Below are 20,599 nucleotides of genomic sequence, written 5' to 3' on the forward strand. Positions count from 1 at the left end.
TGCCTCTTCTTTTTTTTAAATTTAATTAATTGTGTTTACATAGATTCTAGAAATTGCCTCTTCTTAACATCTGTACATTCTCAATCCAGCTCAGTCCCTGGACCCAGTATTTGAATATTTATTGATTTCCTGAGAGGAAAGAGGCGCCCATACTGAGGAGTTTCTCCTTGGGCTCTTTTGCTAGCATTGAACTTTGCAGATTTTTACCTCCAAGCCTTCTGTAAATATCTGGATTCTGAAACCTTAAGATTCTATTTTTTTCTGTTTCTTCCCGTCTTGTCTGAAATCCTTGTATTCGATGAGTGTGTCTCTACACCAACTGTCCTTCATATTTTGCTGGAGTTTAATGTTAAAGAAAATTTTCTTTTCTCCTTGTTGAACTCCCAAGAAAAACTTTCTGGAAACAGACTCTCTAATAGAACTGTATAATGATGGAAAATTTCTATATTCTGAGCCTTCCCATTTGATAGTCACATGTGGTTGTTGGATATTTCTTTCTTTCTTTTCTTTTCTTTTTTTTTTTTTTTTCTTTATTTTTCTGAAGCTGGAAATGGGAGGCAGTCAGACAGATTCCTGCATGCGCCCAACTGGGATCCACCCGGCACGCCCACCAGGGGGCGATGCTCTGTTGCAACCAGAGCCATTCTAGTGCCTGAGGCAGAGGCCACAGAGCCATCCTCAGCACCCGGGCCATCTTTGCTCCAATGGAGCCTTGGCTGAGGGAGGGCAAGAGAGAGACAGAGAGGAAGGAGAAGGGGAGGGATGGAGAAGCAGAAGCTTCTCCTGTGTGCCCTGGCCAGAAATTGAACCCGGGACTCCTGCACGCCAGGCCAATGCTCTACCACTGAGCCAACCTGCCAGGGCCGGATATTTATTTCTTAAGAAATTAAATACCAATACCTGCATGTAACCACTGGCTGCCATATTGGACAAAGCAGCAAACCTCTCAGTTCTGATTGGGCAGACATCCATTATACAGCTTCTTTACAGAACTTGAGTTATTTTATGCTTGGATTTTCATCTTTACCTTTTTTTTTTTTTTACAGGATCAGAGAGAGAGTCAGAGAGAGGGGGGACAGACAGACAGGAACGGAGAAAGATGAGAAGCATCAATCATCAGTTTTTCGTTGTAACACCTTACTTGTTCATTGATTGCTTTCTCATATGTGCCTTGACCACGAGCCTTCAGCAGACCAAGTAACCCCTTGCTCTAGCCAGCGACCTTGGGTCCAAGCTGGTGAACTTTTTCTTTTGCTCAAGCCAGATGAGCCCGAGCTCAAGCTGGCAACCTCATGGTCTCGAACCTGGTTCCTTCCGCATCCCAGTTCGATGTTTTATCTATTGCGCCACCGCCAGTTCAGGCTCATTTTTACCTTTTAAAGTTGTAGTCTTCCTTCCTACCCTACAAGTAAAGTGCCTAATAAAAATCTGATACTTAGAAATAATTTTCAAGTTCTGTAACCTATAGAAGAGTGGAGATTAATCTTTTTAAAATAAATTTGTAGACTTTTATAAAGCTGAGGAGGGTCATATACATAATCATCAAGTTTAATAATATTTTGCTCTTTTTTTTTTTCTAAAGAAATTCAGGGTATTGTGATATTTCACCTTTAAATACTCCAGTGTACATCTGTAGAAAAATAGGGAAATTTTTTTATAATCATGGTATCATTGTAGCCTCCTAATATACCTAATATAACAATCCTTCGGTATCTAAAAATCAGTCCAGATTTCTGATTGTCCCCTGATGTTACTGGTTTGTTTAAATCAGGATCTGAGCAAGATCTGAATGCTGCTTTCAGTTATGTCTCTTAAGATTCCTTAAAAAAATTTTTTTTTACATAGTTCCAGATTTTCAGAAAAGTTAGAGTAGTGCAAAGAATTCCTATATACGTCCTTTAGCCAGGCTCTTTAGTTCTTAACATTGTTTTTTACTATATTTGACTTACTCTCTTTTGTCTCTATATATCAGTTTTTTACTAAACTGTTTAAAAGTAATTTGTATCCTCTTTACCACTACATACTCTATTGTGTATTTAGTAAGAATAATAAAAGGGCCCTGGCTGGTTGGCTCAGTGGTAGAGCGTCGGCCTGGCATGCAGAAGTCCCGGGTTCGATTCCTGGCCAGGGCACACAGGAGAAGCGCCCATCTGCTTCTCCACCCCTCCCTCTCTCCTTCCTCTCTGTCTCTCTCTTCCCCTCCCGCAGCAGAGGCTCCACTGGAGCAAAGATGGCCCGGGTGCGGGGGATGGCTCCTTGGCCTCTGCCCCAGGGGCTAGAGTGGCTCTGGTCGCAACAGAGCAACGCCCCAGAGGGGCAGAGCGTCGCCCCCTGGTGGGCAGAGCGTCACCCCCTGGTGGGCGTGCCGAGTGGATCCCGGTTGGGCGCATGCAGGAGTCTGTCTGACTGTCTCTCCCTGTTTCCGGCTTCAGAAAAATACAGAAAAAAAAAAAAAGAATAACAAAAGGGTCTTATATAGCTACACTAAAAATTTCAAAGTGAGGAAATTTACCGTGACAGATAATGTTATGTAATCTCAGGCTTAATTCAGATTTTATCACTTCCGATAATATTCTCTCTCTAAAAAAAATCCAGGATCATGAGTCTCATTGAGTTTTGCCTTTCTCTTTAGGTTCATTTAATCTAGAACTCTATTTGTATTTGATGACAGATATTTTTGAAGAGTGCAGACATTTATTTTTATGGAATGGTCCTCAGTTTGGGTTTATCTGCTGTGTTGTCGTGATTAGATTCAGGTTGTATACCGCAGAAGTAACATGTTCTTTGTAGTGCGTGCGTCAGAAAGCTCATACTGTCAGTTTGACTCCAGTGCTAGTAATATTAACTTATAAGTTGATAAGTTGATGAAGGTTGTTTCCAACAGGTTTTTTCACTACACATCTCTTCTTTCTAATAAGTATCTTGGAAAATACTTTGAGATCATTTTTACTCCTCAGAATTTCATCCATTAATTTTAGTATCCATTGATGATTCTTGCCTGAATCAATTATTGTAATGACTGTAAAATACCTGAAGTGACTTTTTAAAAATTTTATCAGTCTTTCATCATTTTTAAGTTAGCTATCTTCTGTTTGGAACAACTTTTCCTTTTTTAGTATTTATATATATTTTTAATTTATATTTATGTGGACTCTTAGATTTCATCAATACCTTTTAATCTATAATTGCCCTGCAAAGTAATTAACAGTGTACGTCTAGTAAAGGGAATGATTTTTGGGGTGTTTTTTTCCTACACAATTTTCTTTTATTGTTTTACGGGGGTAGGGTGGACAAGATGTATCACCTCAAATCATGGTGGCTTCTCTTTTGTTGTTCATTGCTTGCTTGTTGCTTGCTTGTGTGTGCTTGACCGGGCAAGCCTGGGGTTCTGAACCAGCAACCTCAGCGTTCCAGGTCCAATTCTATCCACTGCACCACCACAGGTCAGGTGGGAATATTATTCTTTATGTAAGAGGATTCTGGCCTCAGTAACCTTAATTAGGCAGATTAATGAGCACAGATGGAAGAGGTTTTCCTTCTTTAAGGAAATTCTTTTACTTGAGGAGCTTCAAGTTTAGTTGGATAAATTGACCTGGAATTGTAAACCATGAACAGCTTAGGGAATACTGGGAAACTTTGGTTTGAGAAAGGTGTCGTATAGAAATAAGAGAGTTGTGTGTATGTCTTTGAACCTTCAACTCTTCTGCACATTGAGGAGAGAAGTGCTGTCTATGCCTGCTTTCCATTTCTCTCTAGGGTAAAGAGAATTCTTGGTGATGTTGACCTTATGCCAACTGTTTGTATTAGTTTTCCCAGCTTGCTCATTCAGCGAATGTGTTGGAGACATGTTTGTCAAGTTTGTTGGAAAGCCTTAGCAATACTGTTGTATCCATGATGCCCCTAAAAATAGGAATTAAAATAGGGTTACCTAGCATTAGCATGTTACATGGTTCCATGTTACGTGGTATCAAAGATTCTAGTCTCTACCTAACTTAGAGAAATTAAAGAGCAGAACTAGAAGTTTTTAAGTGTAATTTCCTCTTGTCAAAAATGGGGAGTGCATTTCAATGTCTGAGTAAATTAAGCACCCAGAGGCCATTTATCTGTTATCATTAGTCAAAAGAAATTCACACCCAGCATCTCAGCCAACATTTAGGACAGCTGAATTAAGTAGATAATAAAATGGGAATACAGCCTGACCTCTGGCGGTGCAGTGGATAAAGCATCAACCTGGAATGCAGAGGTTGCTGGTTCCAATTCCTGGGCTTGCCTAGTCAAGGCACATACAGGAAGCAACTACTACGAGTAGATGCTTCCCACTTCTCCCCATTCTTTCTCACTCTCTGTCTCTCCAAAAATCAATAAATAAAAATTTTAAAAAACGAGAATACAAAAAAGCTAACCTTTGCTGTGTTGTATGTACAAATAGTATCTATTGAACCATTACTATGTGTCAGGCATTGTTCTAAGCATTTCACATTAAATCCTTATGACTCTGATAGGTATAGTACTATCATTTCAGATGAAGAAACATACACCCAGCTTAATGGTATCCCAAGGTTCTCTTTACCAAGCCACAGTCGCAGAGCTCCAGGTAAAAAGCAACCTGGTCTCATCTCTCCAGGCAGAGGAGAACAGAAGCTCCATATCCACACATGCTGCAGATGGCATTTCCAGTCTACCTGAATCATTACCAGCTAGAGGCAGCGGTCATTGGGACTTGGACGCCAGCTGCAAAGTATAGAATTGTGACATCAATTCCAGTGCCATGCGGACTTTTCCTGGATGTGGACTTTTCCTGGACTCCTGCTCCTTGCGACAGCTCCAAACAGACTGAACTGGGGTTGGGTTGCATTTTTTCAGGGATTTGGCATGGTGTTGGGGCCAACTCGGACTTGGTGAACATGTTAAGGACACTACTCTTTTATGGATTCTTGCTGTATTGGCCAAGAGTTTGCTTAAAGGCTTTAATCACTGTAAAAAAAAAATAGAAGAGTAGATAAAGAAGATGTGGCACATATACACCATGGTATACTATTCAGCCATAAGAAGTGATGACATCGGATCACTTACAACAAAATGGTGGGATCTTGATAACAGTATACGGAGTGAAATACGTAAATCAGAAAAAGAAAAACAAGAACTGCAGGATTCCATATATTGGTGGGACATAAAAATGAGACTAAGAGACATGGACAAGAGTGTGGTGGTTGGGGGGGAGAGGAAAGAAAGGAGAGGGGGAGGGGAGGGGCACAAAGAAAACTAGATAGAAGGTGACGGAGGACAATCTGACTTTGGGTGATGAGTATGCAACAGAATTGAATGACAAGATAACCTGGACATGTTTTCTTTGAATATATGTACCCTGATTTACTGATGTCACCCCATTAAAATAAAAATTTATAAAGAAAAAAAAAGAAACATACAGAGATAACTGATTTGCCTATGATCAGTAAGTGGCAAAACTGAGACTAAACCTAGACATTCGGCTCTTTTTTTTTTGTATTTTTCTGAAGCTGGAAACAGGGAGAGACAGACAGACTCCCACATGCGCCCGACTGGGATCTACCCGGCACGCCCACCAGGGGCGAAGCTCTGCCCACCAGGGGGCGATGCTCTGCCCCTCTGGGGCGTTGCTCTGCCGCAACTAGAGCCACTCTAGCGCCTGGGGCAGAGGCCAAGGAGCCATCCCCAGCGCCCGGGCCATCTTTACTCCAATGGAGCCTTGGCTGCGGGAGGGGAAGAGAGAGACAGAGAGGAAGGAGGGGATGGGGGTGGAGAAGCAAATGGACGCTTTTCCTATGTGCCCTGGCTAGGAATCAAACCCGGGTCCCCTGCACACCAGGCCGATGCTCTACCGCTGAGCCAACCGGCCAGGGCGACATTCGGCTCTTATGCAAGCCACAGAACCAGCTTATAGTGGATGGCATTTGTATTTTATAACCAAAGGTATACATTTATATAGTAATTGTTGTTCTTGAATTAAGAACCTTCTGTTGTCTAGATCAGGGGTCTTCAACCTGCAGGCCGCATGCAGTCCCCTGAGGCCGTTTATCCAGCCCCGCGGCACTTCCAGAAGGGGCATCTCTTTCATTGGTGGTCAGTGAGAGGAGTACTGTATGTGGCGGTGCCGCAAAACGTGACGTCGCTCACGTACAGTACTACTTCCGGTGACGTGGGACGCACGCGTCACGGCTCTGGAAGTGTGTCATATCACTTGTCACAGCTAGCAGTGACAAATGTGGAACCAGACATTGACCATCTCATTAGCCAAAAGCAGGCCCATAGTTCCCATTGAAATACTGTCAGTTGATTTAAATTTACTTGTTCTTTATTTTAAATATTGTATTTGTTCCTGTTTTGTTTCTTTACTTTAAAGTAAGGTATGTGCAGTGTGCATAGGGATTTGTTCATAGTTTTGTGTTTGTTTGTTTTTTTGTATTTTTCTGAAACTGGAAACGGGGAGAGACGGTCAGACAGACTCGCATGCATCCGACTGGGATCCACCCGGCACACCCACCAGGGGGCGATGCTCTGCCCCTTCGGGGCATCGCTCTGTTGCGACCAGAGCCACTCTAGCGCCTGGGGCAGAGGCCAAGGAGCCATCCCCAGCGCCCGGGCCAACTTTGCTCCAATGGAGCCTTGGCTGGGCTGCGGGAGGGTAAGAGAGAGACAGAGAGGAAGGAGAGGGGGAGGGGTGGAGAAGCAGATGGGCGTTTCTCCTGTGTGCCCTGGCCGGGAATTGAACCCGGGACTTCTGCACACCAGGCCGACACTCTACCACTGAGCCAACCGGCCAGGGCTGTTCATCGTTTTTTTTTATAGTCCGGCCCTCCAACGTTCTGAGGGACAGTGAACTGGCCCCCTGTGTAAAAAGTTTGGGGACCCCTGGTCTAGATTATGGGAGATCTGAAATACTAGTTCTCACTAAAAACTAAGAATATAATGTCTTACTTTTTCCCCAGGAATGTTAATCCAGGTTGGGGTATAGAAAGGAGGAGAGGGAAAAAGAAACACTTTTATATGATTTGTAACCTGTAACCCTAGGGCACTTTAGAGTTTTGGGTTGGCTGATTAACATGAAATCTTTTTACTTGCTTTTTATAAACTAGATGAGGTATAAGTGTCGACTTCTAGAGTTGTGTCACTTGTAGGCCAGTGTGGAAATTCAATCTGAAAACCAAATGAGTCACAAACTTTCAGTGGTTTTCTTTAACAAGAGAGCCATCAATAATTTGTATACTTTTGTGATTGTGCCATTAGTTGTTTTATTTTTTAAGGGATAATAGAAATGTGCATTGGTTATCTCTTAGATGGAAAAGTATCTAATTGCTGGCAGGGGGTGGGATGGTTAACTACTGGAAACATGGAGTGGGTGACTTCATAGTATACCTTTTGAATAGTTTGAGTACTTTGTTGTATGCATGTAATGACTTAAATAAGTAACCACTTTTTTGGACCTAAATTCATTGATTTCTGGTTTTGTTTTTTGTGGGTTTTTTTTTTTTTTGTTTTTTTTTGTTTTTTTTTTTGGTGACAGAGAGGGGGACAGATAGGGATAGACAGGAAGGGAGAGAGATGAGAAGCATTAATTCTTTGTTGTGCCACCTTAGTTTATTGATTGCTTTTTCATATGTGCCTTGATGGGGGGCGGGGAGGGGGCTACAGCAGAGCGAGTGCCCCCTTGATCAAGTCGGTAACCTTAGGTTCAAGCTGGTGAGCTGTGCTTAAACCAGATGTGTCTGCTCTCAAGCCTGCAACCTCAGGGTTTCGAACCTGGGTCCTCTGTGCCCCAGTCTGATGCTCTATCCTCTGGGCCACCACCTGGTCAGGCTAAATTCATTGATTTCATATTCTTATTTTATGTCAGCAAGATAAAAGTTCTTTGAAGTAAAAAAGTTTTTATCATAGAAACTTCTTAAGCATATTTCAAAATAGAGTATTCCCAGCATCAGCAATAGCAACATTTGCCCATTGAGAGGATATATGGCCGAATTTGGATATTAGTATTGTATGCTCTGAAAATAGCTGCAGATTTGGAGACTGTGTATGTCCTCTGAATTTATTAGTGATCTGTTCCACAGTTTGTAATTCAGTTTCTGTGGTAGATAGCTCCATATACCATCAGACTCTATAATTGACTAAAAATATTTTACGGTTAGTATGTGCTTTGAAAAGAAAACCTGTTTAACGCAGTTAGGTTGCATTTTGAAAGTTTTTTTGTTTTGTTCTGTTTTGTTTTTCTTTGACAGAAACAGAGAGACAGACAGATAGGGACAGACAGACCAGAAGGGAGAGAGATGAGAAGCATCAGTTCTTCCTTGCGGCTCCTTAGTGATTGGTTGATTGCTTTCTCATATGTGCCATGACTGGGGGGCTACAGCAGAGCTAGTGACTCTTTGCTCAAGCCAGTGACCCTGGGCTCAAGCTAGCGACCATGGGGTCACATCTATGATCCCACGCTCAAGCCAGTGACCCCGTGCTCAAGCTGGTGAGCTCATGATCAAGCCAGATGAGCCCGCACTCAAGCCAGCGATCTTCGAATTTCGAACCTGGGTCCTCTGCGTCTGAGTCAGATGCTTTATCCATTGCACCACTGCCTGGTCAGGCACATTTTGAAAGTTTTGATCTATGGGAATATTACTAGACATAGTTACTGTATTTCCCATATATAAAATGCTTCCATGTATAAGACGCACCTTAATTTTGGGGCCCATAATTTGAAAAAAAAAATGTATTGCATAAAGTTATTGGACTCAAGTTTTATTTATTTATTTTTTTAGATTTTATTTATTAATTTTAGAGAGAAGAAACAGAGAGAGACATAGAGAGAGAGAGAAAGAGAGAGAGAGAGAGAAGGGGTAGGAGCAGAAAACATCAATTCCCATATATGCCTTGACCTGGCAAACCCGAGGTTTTGAACTGGCAACCTCAGCATTCCAGGTCAACACTTTTACCCACTATGCCACTACAGCTCAGGTTGAACTCAAGTTTTATTCATCATAAAATTCATACAACTCCTCATATGCATGAAAAAGTGGGAAATGCAAGTAAAAAAGTACAACCACTATATAGGATGCACCCAGTTTTTAGACCTCAAATATTTTGGAGAAGTGCGTCTTATACGTGGAGAAATACAGTATCTAGTATAAGTGTTTTATATGATCATATTTTAAGAGTGCACGTAAGCCAGATTTATGGTTGATGGTGGTGACTTGTCCTTTGACTGTGTACTTTAGGATATTCCCCTTTATCATAGAAATATATTATAGAAATATTTGGGAAGAATTTGTGTGCTCTGGGCATTCTCATTGAAAAGTATCACCAGTAAAGAAAAAAAAGTATCTTACCTTATTTGAAGAAGTGGAAGAATATGTGACTTTTCAATAACTAATGGGAATAGTTCGCTTGAAGTTTTGCCACTTATCCTAACAACTAGGAAAAGCATTTTATTTTAGGAAGGAGCACTTTCCTGTTTAGCTGTGTAAATGGCTATCACTTAAGTATGCTTTTTAAAAATGTTTAAGCATGTGAAATTGGGAAGAGTTTGCCACCCTGTTTGGCTCAGTGGATAGAGCATTGGCCCAGCCTGCAGACATCCTGGGTTAATCCCTGGTCAGAGCACACATGAGAAGCAACGATCTGCTTCCCTTCCCCTCCTTCTCCCTTTCTCTCTCTCTTCCTCTCTTGCAGCCAGTGGCTCAGTTGGTTTGTTTATCCGCCCTGGGTGCTGAGGATGGCTTGGTTGATTTGAGCATTGTCCCCAGATGGCGGTTGCCGGTGGGTCTTATGGGTCTTGGTTGTTGCGCATGTGGGTATCTGTCTTTCTATCTCTCCTCTCACTTAAAAAAAAAAAAAAAAAAAAAAAGACAAAGTGATGTATACACCTCCCCTGAAACTAGATGGACAACTTGACGTGTGTAAGGCCTCCCTGAAGTCCACCCACACAGCCTTAGTATGTTTCAGGGTACCATTTATGGTTTGTTTATCTTCATTAGTTTTCAAATCAAAAGTCACTGTAAAACTAGAAGCAGGAGGAAATGGAAATTAATAATTCATAAGGTTTTATTGTAGCTAACTTTATTATAAGTTCTATATCTCACAGCTTGTATATTTGCCTTGCATGGCAGCATATACTTGAGTTTGTAAAGTTGGTTAATCTTCTACTTTATTACCATGTTTGTGTTAATAGTTAGACGGTTTCATGACTCCCCAGTGTTTAGTGATTGAGTTAATGTAAAAACGCTTTACAACTGGTTGTGCCTGCAGTTATTGAGGTTTAGGAGGGAAGTGAAAGTAAAATGTAGTCTCTTAATCTTAGGTTGTATCTTGCTCAGATCCTACCCTGGTTATAATTAAGCATTATTAGCAGAAGAGTTTGACAAAAGAATTTAAATAGAAAACAGTTAACTTGGCTCAGCCAGTCCATAGAGAGTAGTGACAGTGGTGGTCTGAGGAGGTAAATTGGATATCTGGGGGATTATGGGAGAAGAAAGACCTTTTTTCCTGTGATTTGTATTTTGTTCCATCTAAATTTGTTATCTATTGGAGGAAGAAAACTAATCTGGCCCAGGCTAATAAAGCCTCAGGCAGCCTTTTAGTGGGACTTAAATCTGTTATACTACAATTAGTCACCCAGAGTATTAATATTAATGATCCACTCTGGTTGAGCTCTCCTTTGAACAAGTGCCTTTTGTTCTGATACACTTTAACTGGTTTTCAAAGACCTACCATCCTTAGATCCTCCATGTGTTTTAAAAATACTTGAATATGTTCTGAGTATACACAGCAAATCTGATTTCATTATTTTCTTTGTTAAAACCTTTGAGTAACTTTCTTTACCTAAAAAATAAATTCAGGATTCTTAGTGGGGTACATTTAGCTTATCAGTCTGGCCCTTATCTTTATAACCTTAATTTATTACCATGTTCATAGTCTATACCCCTGGTATTACAAAGTATTTGTACTTCCCTTAGCAGACCATACCTTCTCATCTCTGGGTTTTAGAGTTTGTTCTGTTGAGTATTCTCTAGTCTCCCATGAACACATTGCCTTGGTGTGGGTCTTTGACAAGATTTCTTACATCTTTGCTTTGGCACTTTTTGTTAAGTATTATAACTGCTTATGTCTAATGCAAAGTGAACAAGTAATTACTAAATGTTAAAGAGAGGACAGTTCAAAGATCATAAACTAAGAAACATTGCTGACTTCAAATCCCTTGAAACATAATGCTAGCTCTCAGGTGTAACACTTTCCTTTTTTTTTTTTTCCTTTTTTAAGATATTTTTTAGATATTGAGAGAAAGGGGTGGAGAGGAGCGGGAAGCATCAACTCATAGTATATATGTAGTTGCTTTTCATATGGCCTTGACCAGGTAAGCCTGGGGTTTCACACCGGCGACGACCACAGTGTTCCAGGTTGACACTTGACCCACTGCGCCACCACAGGTCAGGTGACTCTTTCACCTTTGTAGCTATTTATTCTGCCTATTAGTTTATATGTCTCTAGTTATAGTTACAGGGTTATAACAAAACATTTGAATGCCATATTTGTTGGAAGTTGACTATCAATTGCTTCACTTGAATCATTGTAATGGAGTTTTCACTGTTGACCTTGAAGCATTAATGGTTAAATGAGGATTTGTAGTGATAATACATGAATCTCAAGTCTTTCTATTAATTTTGTTTATTTGTTTGTTTTTCCTCTAGCTCCAGAACCTGGGTATAAACCCAGCAAACATTGGCTTTAGTACCCTGACTATGGAGTCAGACAAATTCATCTGCATTAGAGAGAAAGTAGGAGAGCAGGCTCAAGTGGTAATCATTGATATGAATGACCCAAGTAATCCAATTCGAAGACCAATTTCAGCAGACAGCGCCATCATGAATCCAGCTAGCAAAGTAATTGCACTGAAAGGTATAACAGATTGTGGATTTTTCTTAAAATTCTTTCTATGTATAATTAATTCAAATACAATATTTGGGAGCTCTCTCTTTAGTATTTTAATTAAATTTTTCTATATCTGCAAAGTTAAAGCTATTACTGAATTTGATTTGGCTATCATGATTTTTGCTTGGCATGTTTCTATAAAATGTCATTCAATTCAGCATAGATCTTGGAAAAAATTTAAATTTTAGAGGAAATGAATTTAAATTTTATACCTACAGTGTGATAAGACGGTGCTTTAAAAAGAAGAGCACCACATGCAGAAGATAAAATAAATTAGTGGTTCATATCCTGGAATACGGTATACCTTGCTAATATTAGCACTTAAACAATGCAGAAGTTTGTTGATTATAAACTTGCTGTTTATGCTGTGCCTTTTTTATACTTTAGTCTTGTATTTCACTTGTTATCAAGTTTTAAAAATGGCTTGAATTTACATTAATTATTAAAAGTGTATCTTCATATAGGTAGGTATTAAAAACTTTGAAATCATGGGTGTTAGAGTTTATTCACACTAATTTTTTAATTGTCATAATAGGGAACTGTACAACCTTTTAAGTCCAAACAGAGAACCTCATGCTGGCTGGGAGCTATATTAATTTTTTTTCCTTTGAACTTTTGATGAGAATGTAATTGACTCTTTAAAACAGAAGTCTTTAAGAGAACTTGGTGACTAACTGGCTGACTATAAAGGGCATATAACTGCTTATTTTTTCCTTGTTTTTCTTCTTGGTATAGTAGGAAAAGTTCGGGTTCCTAGTAATTTATTTTTTATACCAGACATTGTGTATTTTTTTGTTTTGTTTTTAGTTTAGTTTTGTTTTGTTTTTAAACATTAAGGGAAGGCCAGGAGAGTGGCAGAGATGCCATCTCTGACTTTATATATATATATATTTTATTGATTGATTTTAGAGGAGAGAAAGGGGGATGAGGAGCAGGAAGCATCAATTCCTAGTTGCTTGTATGTGCCTTGACCAGACAAGTGTAGGGTTTCAAACCGGTGACCTCAATGCTCCAGGTCAACGCTTCATCCACTGCGTCACCATAGGTCAGGCTAAGTGTCTTCGGACCATATATGTAACTTTTTTAAAGATTACTTTCACCTTATGACATAAATTCAATTATCATCTTTATATGAGGAAACTGAAGCCTTGTACAAAATCACATAGGTGTCATCCCAATAAATTCAATAAAATTTTTTTTATTTACAAAACTAATGATTGGGGACCTAAGTCTATAGATAAAGCCAGTCAGTGCGAAATAGTTTGTAAGCGCTGCTTCCAATCCCACCTCCAGCAGGGAGTCCTTCGATAAAACAGAAATATGCAGAAAGTCTACTTTTATCATTTACAAAATGAGAGGCGTTAGGTTAGGGAATTTTCTAGTTCTTTTTAGCTCAAAAACCTGAGTAATTTCTTGATATATTTTGTGGGTGAGTTGTTAGAGGTGCTGAAATGTTTAAACAGACTTCTTTTTACATGGTTAAACTACGTATTTAGTAGTAATACTTGAGATTAAATGAGGGCAGGGAGAGGGCCAAGCCTCGTCAAACAGATGTCATCATTAGGTATCCAAGGTTAGAGTTGATCTCATCTTGGGAGATGATCTAGCTTTCACATTCCACCTAGGGCCACGTGTTTTGTGGCAGACAGTGGTTTTGCTTCTATTAAACAATACACATTATATTTAAGGTATTAAGCTCCATCAGCCTCCTTAAAGAATTTAAATTCAACTGCTTAGCTACTCTCATACCTCTATTAAAAGGCCATCGTTTAAATTTTCTTGTAATTCTTTTCTATTTTTAATGTTGTTGTTATCTTATCACATTTCTTAATGCTTTCTTATGTGTGCAGATGGTGAGTTATCTTAAATTAGATTGTATTAGTTATTGTCTTGTTTTATAAAAAGAATAAAATAAAAAGATTTTCAGAGCATCGTACAATAATAGTATAGATATGTGCCCCTATGTGAACACTATGGAGGTAACTCATCCCTTGCCCTCCTCCCCAAACCTTCCTACATACATACACTCCAACCCCTTTCCTGTAAAGAAAGAAAAAAAGAACAAAAGTCTAACTAGGGGTTGGTGAAGACATAAAGGGAAAGTAAGCAGTTTCCAAATAAAGCAGGTCCTTATATAACATTGTTTGGTTGTAAGGTTGATGAGATGCCATAGGAATTTAATTTGTTTATATTCGTTAACCTGTGGTAAAATTGGTTTTCTTACTTGTCATTATGCTTGAAGTCACAGAACATATCAAGGATTTACTATACTGCTTCCCTTTGAAGCCAGTTTTAAACCCTTTGGTTTCTTTTTATAAACAGGACTATAACTCTCACAATTGTTTGAGTCTGGTTGTGGTTTACATATTGTGTGGGATGGGAATAATAATATTTGTTTTATGGAGGAAGTTTTTACACATTGTGGTAAGAAGGGTCATGGTACAAAGCTGTATGTTTTGTGTTCCGTCCCACCTCCTCTCCCATCTCTAATATTACCTTACAATTTTTGTTCTTCAAGAGCCAGATTCTCTGTGGCTGAGGAGTGGAGTTTTGCTTAGTCTCTAAGGACTAATCTGGATTAGATAACCTAGTGATAACTGTGGGCCTTGACCTGCTTTAATTTAAACCAAAACACTATTTGGACATTGATGGAGTTCAGATTACAAACACAAGCCTTTCATCTGATTCAGTGAACTCAACACCCAAGGCAGATTTCATCCTCCTTCACTAAATCCTTGTTGTCTTCCTTGGATGAGCTTGAACTTTGTTCCTATTTCCAGTGTATTAACAGCACCTAAAACCATCCTCCTTTGTCTCCCTCTGGTTTGCTCTAGTACCTCTATTGCCTTTCCTGTTGTGTCTTAAACCAATTAAATGTAGCATGCACTTCTCTTACATGCTCGTGTACAAGACAGCATTGAAGTAGATCCTCTTTCAAAAAGCAGTCTCAAGATTTGGTTGGATGGGGGATGACTGCCTTTTAAAAAGTAGACATTTTCCCCATGTGTTTGTATTAGACTTGTTTTGTTCTGTGTACCTGCAACTAACTTAGTTATGTGTAAACATTCTAATTATAAATAAGATTTCAGCCTTGTTTTCCATCATTGTTAAGCAAACTATTTAGACTCATTTTTAGTTGGGATTTAGAATTCTATAGAATTTTATGCTACCTGTTTAAAATGTCTCTATAGAGGTAATACAGTTTTTGCTTCAGGTGTAGATGTAGACTGTTCGCCCAGTCTCAGCTCTATTTTCAGTGGTTGCTGTTTTGTCCATTTGACTTCTGTAGTTGGTTATTGAATAGTCTCCTGATAGAACCATTTTGTTTGGAAGTTACAAATCTTGTTACAGAGCTAGTCTAGCTAGATATTAATTTAGCCTGAAATTTGCTTTTTTAGTGATTCATAATTCTTAATTTTTGTTTTTAGCTGGGAAAACTCTTCAGATATTTAACATTGAAATGAAAAGTAAAATGAAGGCCCATACCATGACAGATGATGTCACCTTCTGGAAATGGATCTCTTTGAATACGGTTGCTCTTGTTACGGATAATGCAGTTTACCATTGGAGTATGGAAGGAGAGTCCCAGCCAGTGAAAATGTTTGATCGTCATTCTAGCCTTGCAGGTTGCCAGATTATCAATTACCGTACTGATGCAAAGCAAAAATGGTTACTTCTGACTGGCATATCTGCACAGGTAACATTTTCCTAGTTTTTTTTTTCTTTTTAATTTTAGAGGAAGGGAGGCAGAGACAGACTTCAGCTTGCGTTGTGACCAGGATCCACCTAGCAAACCCACTAGAGGGCGATGCTCTGCCCAACTGGGGCATTGCTCCATTGCAACTGGAGCCAGTTTTTAGTGCCTGAGGTGGAGGCAATGGAGCCATCCTCAGTGCCCGGGGCCAATTCGCTCCAATCGAGCCATGGATACAGGAGGGGTGGAGAAGAGAGTGAGAGAGAGAGAATCGAGACAGGGAGGGGTAGAGAAGCAGATGGACGCTTCTCCTGTGTGCCCTGACCAGGAATTGAACCGGGATATCCACGTGCCGGGCCAATGCTCTACCACTGAACTGGCAAGGACCACATTTTTCTAGTTTTTAATAAAGAAAGGTCTAGAGAATTAATACAGTTTATTTTGAAATTAGGTCTTCTATGCTCAATCATGTTGAACCTGACTTATTTTGGAAGACCTTTTTTTTTCTTTTTTAAGAAATAAAGAGTATGCTGGTTTAATGTCTTTATACTAACATAGTTTCAAAGTATGTACTTCTACCAAATGTTTTTAGGGTTTATATGCACGTTGAGTAGATAATTGAGTTCCTGTATGAATGGTGTAGAATTTATTATGAATATTTACTGCCAAATGAGTACACCTGTAAGTATATATTTTTTAAGATAGCTTAAAGAGATGGTTGTATATAAGGCACATTTTAAACATTCATGTTAAGCTTTAATAAGGTAATGTTTGGAGCTAAATTTTAAATGAGCTAGCAAATCTACATTGAGAGACTAAATAACAATTATAAATCCTGTTAAAGAGGATAAAGCATTCTAATAATTTCACTAGTTGATGAATCTGGGAGTTATTGGTTCATTGGGTCCCCAAACTTTATTCTTTTTGATTTTTTGTAGCAAAATCGTGTGGTGGGAGCTATGCAGTTGTATTCTGTAGATAGGAAAGTGTCTCAGCCCATTGAAGGACATGCAGCTAGCTTCGCACAGTTTAAAATGGAAGGAAATGCAGAAGAATCAACATTATTTTGTTTCGCAGTACGGGGTCAAGCTGGAGGGAAGGTAAGATTTGACTGAAATTATTTTAGTGAGAATTTCTTTGTCTTTCAACTACTAACTAGTTATCTAATTTCAAAATCATCTATCTTCCTTGTTAATTTGTTTCTAATGTTCAGATTTGTGTTGGTGACTGTTTAAATTCTGCTTTTGGTGATACTTGTCTGAAATGAATAATGTTCTTTAATAACTTTTTTATCAGCTGTTTATTATAAGATTTTATCTTGATTGCCTTTACCAAGGCTTTAATTCTGTTTTTCAGCCTTACTATGCATAGGAAGCGTTAGGGTTGCTGAAGTGTACATTTGTGTGCCTTATATCTAGGGAGTCTGATTCATAGTTGGAGCTCAACAATCTGCATTTTAAATACCGTCAGTGGTTGGCTTACTCAGTCAACAGAGCCAAATATCAACAGTACGATTGAAATTTCTTTTGAGAGCCAGATTTTTTAAACTTGAACTATATGGGCAGGTAACATTTCTTATTGAGGTAGTGCCCGCATGTGGTATTTTGTGGAAGAGCCACACTCAAGGGGCCAAAGAGCCGCATGTGGCTCGTGAGCCACTGTTTGCCGACCAGGACCATAAGTGACTAAGTAGAATGTGGCCTACAATTTGAGTAACATTGCCCTTCATCAGACCTAATTAACCTTGGTTCTACACTGAAATCTAGAAAAATTGAAGTATTATTTTGTATGTTATGGTTTAGAGGAAGGGAGGCAGAGACAGACTCCAGCTTGCATTCTGACTGGGATCCACCTGGCAAACCCACTAGAGGGCGATGCTCTGCCCAACTGGGGCATTGCTCCATTGCAACTGGAGCCATTTTTTAGTGCCTGAGGTAGAGGCAATGGAGCCATCCTCAGTGCTCCTAATCTGGTTGATTAGAGCATAGGAAATTCATTGAAAGGATAGTGGATAGTTTACAATAACTAGGAATTTTTAGAACCAGGCGTGGAAGATAAGGAATCAAGGGAAATAGGCAGTAGCCAGGACCCAGACTGAATGCCCAGCTGCAGAAGCCAGAGAACTCCACTGTTGCTGTGACCACACTGCTAGATGACGCAGCACTCACTGCTGCAACTGGAAAACTTGTCTTGACTGCTGTTCTCCATGCCAGACTAGACTCTCTAAATCTTAATATTTTTATGTGATACCTATTTAAAAATATTACAATAGCAATTGCTCAAAACATAATTCAGTAATATATAGCCTTTCAGCAGGGAGGGAACATACGCAGAGAATTACAATCTGTCTAAAATTTCAGAGTAAGAATCCCTGAACCGGCCCTGGCCAGTTGGCTTAGTGGTAGAATGTTGACCCAGCATGTGAATGTCCCCAGTTCAATTCCCAGTCAGGGCATACAGGAGAAGTGATCACCAGCTTCTCCCTCACCTCCTGCACCTCCTCCTCCTCTCTCTCTCTTCCACTTCCACTTCCATAGCCTTGGCTTGATTGATTTGAGCACATTGGCCCTGGGTGCTGAGGATGGCTCTGTGGAGCGTGTGCCTCAGGCGCTAAAAATAGCGCAGTTGCAAGGATCAGCCCAGATGGGTCGCCAAGTGGATCCTGGTTAGGGCTCATGCAGGAGTCTATCTCCCCTACCGTCAATTAAATTTAAAAAAAAGAAAAAGAATCCATGAACCAAGGAATTGATCCTACCAACCTATATGACAAGGAATGAGAACACTGATACTTACTTCTGAATTGATATAATATAAACAAAGACACATGGTAGGTTTTAGAAATTAGGTATTATCTTTAAGACCTAAGTCTGCAACATGTTTTCAAAAGTCATACTATAAAAGAAACTTTAGTATCATTTTTGTAGTATCTGAAACATGTTTATTGGTTCTTTTTTGTTCTTTTTTTTTTTTTTTTTTTTTTTTTCCTGAAGCTGGAAACAGGGAAAGACAGTCAGACAGACTCCCGCATGCGCCCGACCGGGATCCACCCGGCACGCCCACCAGGGGCGAGGCTCTGCCCACCAGGGGGCGATGCTCTGCCCATCCTGGGCGTCGCCATGTTGCGACCAGAGCCACTCTAGCGCCTGGGGCAGAGGCCACAGAGCCATCCCCAGCGCCCGGGCCATCTTTGCTCCAATGGAGCCTTGGCTGCGGAAGGGGAAGAGAGAGACAGAGAGGGAAAGCGTGGCGGAGGGGTGGAGAAGCAAATGGGCGCTTCTCCTGTGTGCCCTGGCTGGGAATCGAACCCGGGTCCTCCGCACGCTAGGCCGACGCTCTACCGCTGAGCCAACCGGCCAGGGCTTGAAACATGTTTATTGGTTCTTGAGCCTATTCGATTCCTTATTTTAATATGGCTAGTCATTCTGATTGTAGATGAGAACCTATAACTGTTATATGATATATTTCTTGGGAATTGAATTCTTTTTTGTTTAAGTCTATTCCTGACATAACTAAGAAAAATATATAATGCTCTCTTATTGACATTATTTACTGTCTCTTGCCTGGCTGATATGCATTATCAGACATCTTTAAGCCAAAATGTTCTCATCCGGTTTATGAGGGCTGTGTAATTAGAGTGACAACTCAGCTTAGGTGCATACATTCTATCTGTGTTAGAGTGGATGCACAGGCAGAAAAGAATTTAACAATTTGTTAGATATCTGTTTGGAAATGTTAAATTATAATGGAAAACCATGATAAAGCACCTTTGTAGGATCATTTTATGCCATTAATTTAAGGTAGGTTGTGGTGTGATTGTTTCAGATATTCAATTGACTTTAAATTTTTATCTTGAAACAATACACATTTATAGGAAGCTGCAAAGACAGTGATAGTGTCCTCTACCTAGTTTCCCTCAATGGTTATATTTTACATAACTGTATATAAAAGCAACAAATTAACATTAGCAAAATTGTATAATTCTATGTCATTTTATCACAAGTAGATTCAAGATGCATACTATTTCAGAAGTAGTCAACCTTTTTATACCTACCACCCACTTTTGTATCTCTGTTAGTAGTAAAATTTTCTACCCGCCCACCAGTTCCACAGTAATGGTGATTTATAAAGTAGGGAAATAACTTTATTTTATAAAATTTATAAAGCAGAGTTACAGCAAGTTAAAGCATATAATAATAATTACTTTTCAAGTACTTTATGTCAGATTTTCGCTAAGTTTGGCAGAAAAAATCTTTATAAAACAACTTACTATAGTTAAGTCTATCTTTTTTATTTATACTTTGGTTGCTCTGCTACCGCCCACCATGAAAGCTGGAACGCCCACTCGCAGTAGGGACCAAGTTGACTACCACTGTACTATTTTGTCACCTCAAGGATTTCCCTCATGCTACTCCTTTGTAGCCACACCTACTCCCCTTCCATCTCTTTTTTTTTTTTTTTTTTTTTCATTTTTCTGAAGCTGGAAACAGGGAGAGATAGTCAGACAGACTCCCGCATGCGCCCGACTGGGATCCACCCGGCACGCCCACCAGGGGCGACACTCTGCCCACCAGGGGGCGATGCCCTGCCTATCCTGGGTGTTGCCATGTTGCGACCAGAGCCACTCTAGCGCCTGAGGCAGAGGCCACAGAGCCATCCCCAGCGCCCGGGCCATCTTTGCTCCAATGGAGCCTTGGCTGCGGGAGGGGAAGAGAGAGACAGAGAGGAAAGTGCGGCGGAGGGGTGGAGAAGCAAATGGGCGCTTCTCCTGTGTGCCCTGGCCGGGAATCAAACCCGGGTCCTCTGCACGCTAGGCTGACGCTCTACCGCTGAGCCAACCGGCCAGGGCCCCTTCCATCTCTTACCTGAGAATCACTAAATTACTTTCCCTGTACATTGCTCACAAAAATTAGGGGATCAGGAACGTGCAGATACTCCAGTACTTTCAGCCTTTTGTAT

General features: G+C 40.1%; 1 protein-coding gene across 2 annotated transcripts in view; it reads left to right on the forward strand.

Annotated features, from left to right (window-relative positions):
- CLTC (clathrin heavy chain) overlaps positions 1–20,599 on the forward strand; it is an 84,364-nt gene that overhangs the window by 17,777 nt on the left and 45,988 nt on the right. For both annotated transcript variants that reach the window (XM_066262717.1, XM_066262718.1), the window contains exons 2-4: positions 11,709–11,916; positions 15,378–15,646; positions 16,582–16,743. In XM_066262717.1, coding sequence (XP_066118814.1) covers positions 11,709–11,916; positions 15,378–15,646; positions 16,582–16,743 — 639 coding nt within the window. The remainder of the gene's footprint in view (positions 1–11,708; positions 11,917–15,377; positions 15,647–16,581; positions 16,744–20,599) is intronic.

Source organism: Saccopteryx bilineata, chromosome 2 (genome assembly GCF_036850765.1).
Source record: "Saccopteryx bilineata isolate mSacBil1 chromosome 2, mSacBil1_pri_phased_curated, whole genome shotgun sequence".
Lineage (NCBI taxonomy): Eukaryota > Metazoa > Chordata > Mammalia > Chiroptera > Emballonuridae > Saccopteryx > Saccopteryx bilineata.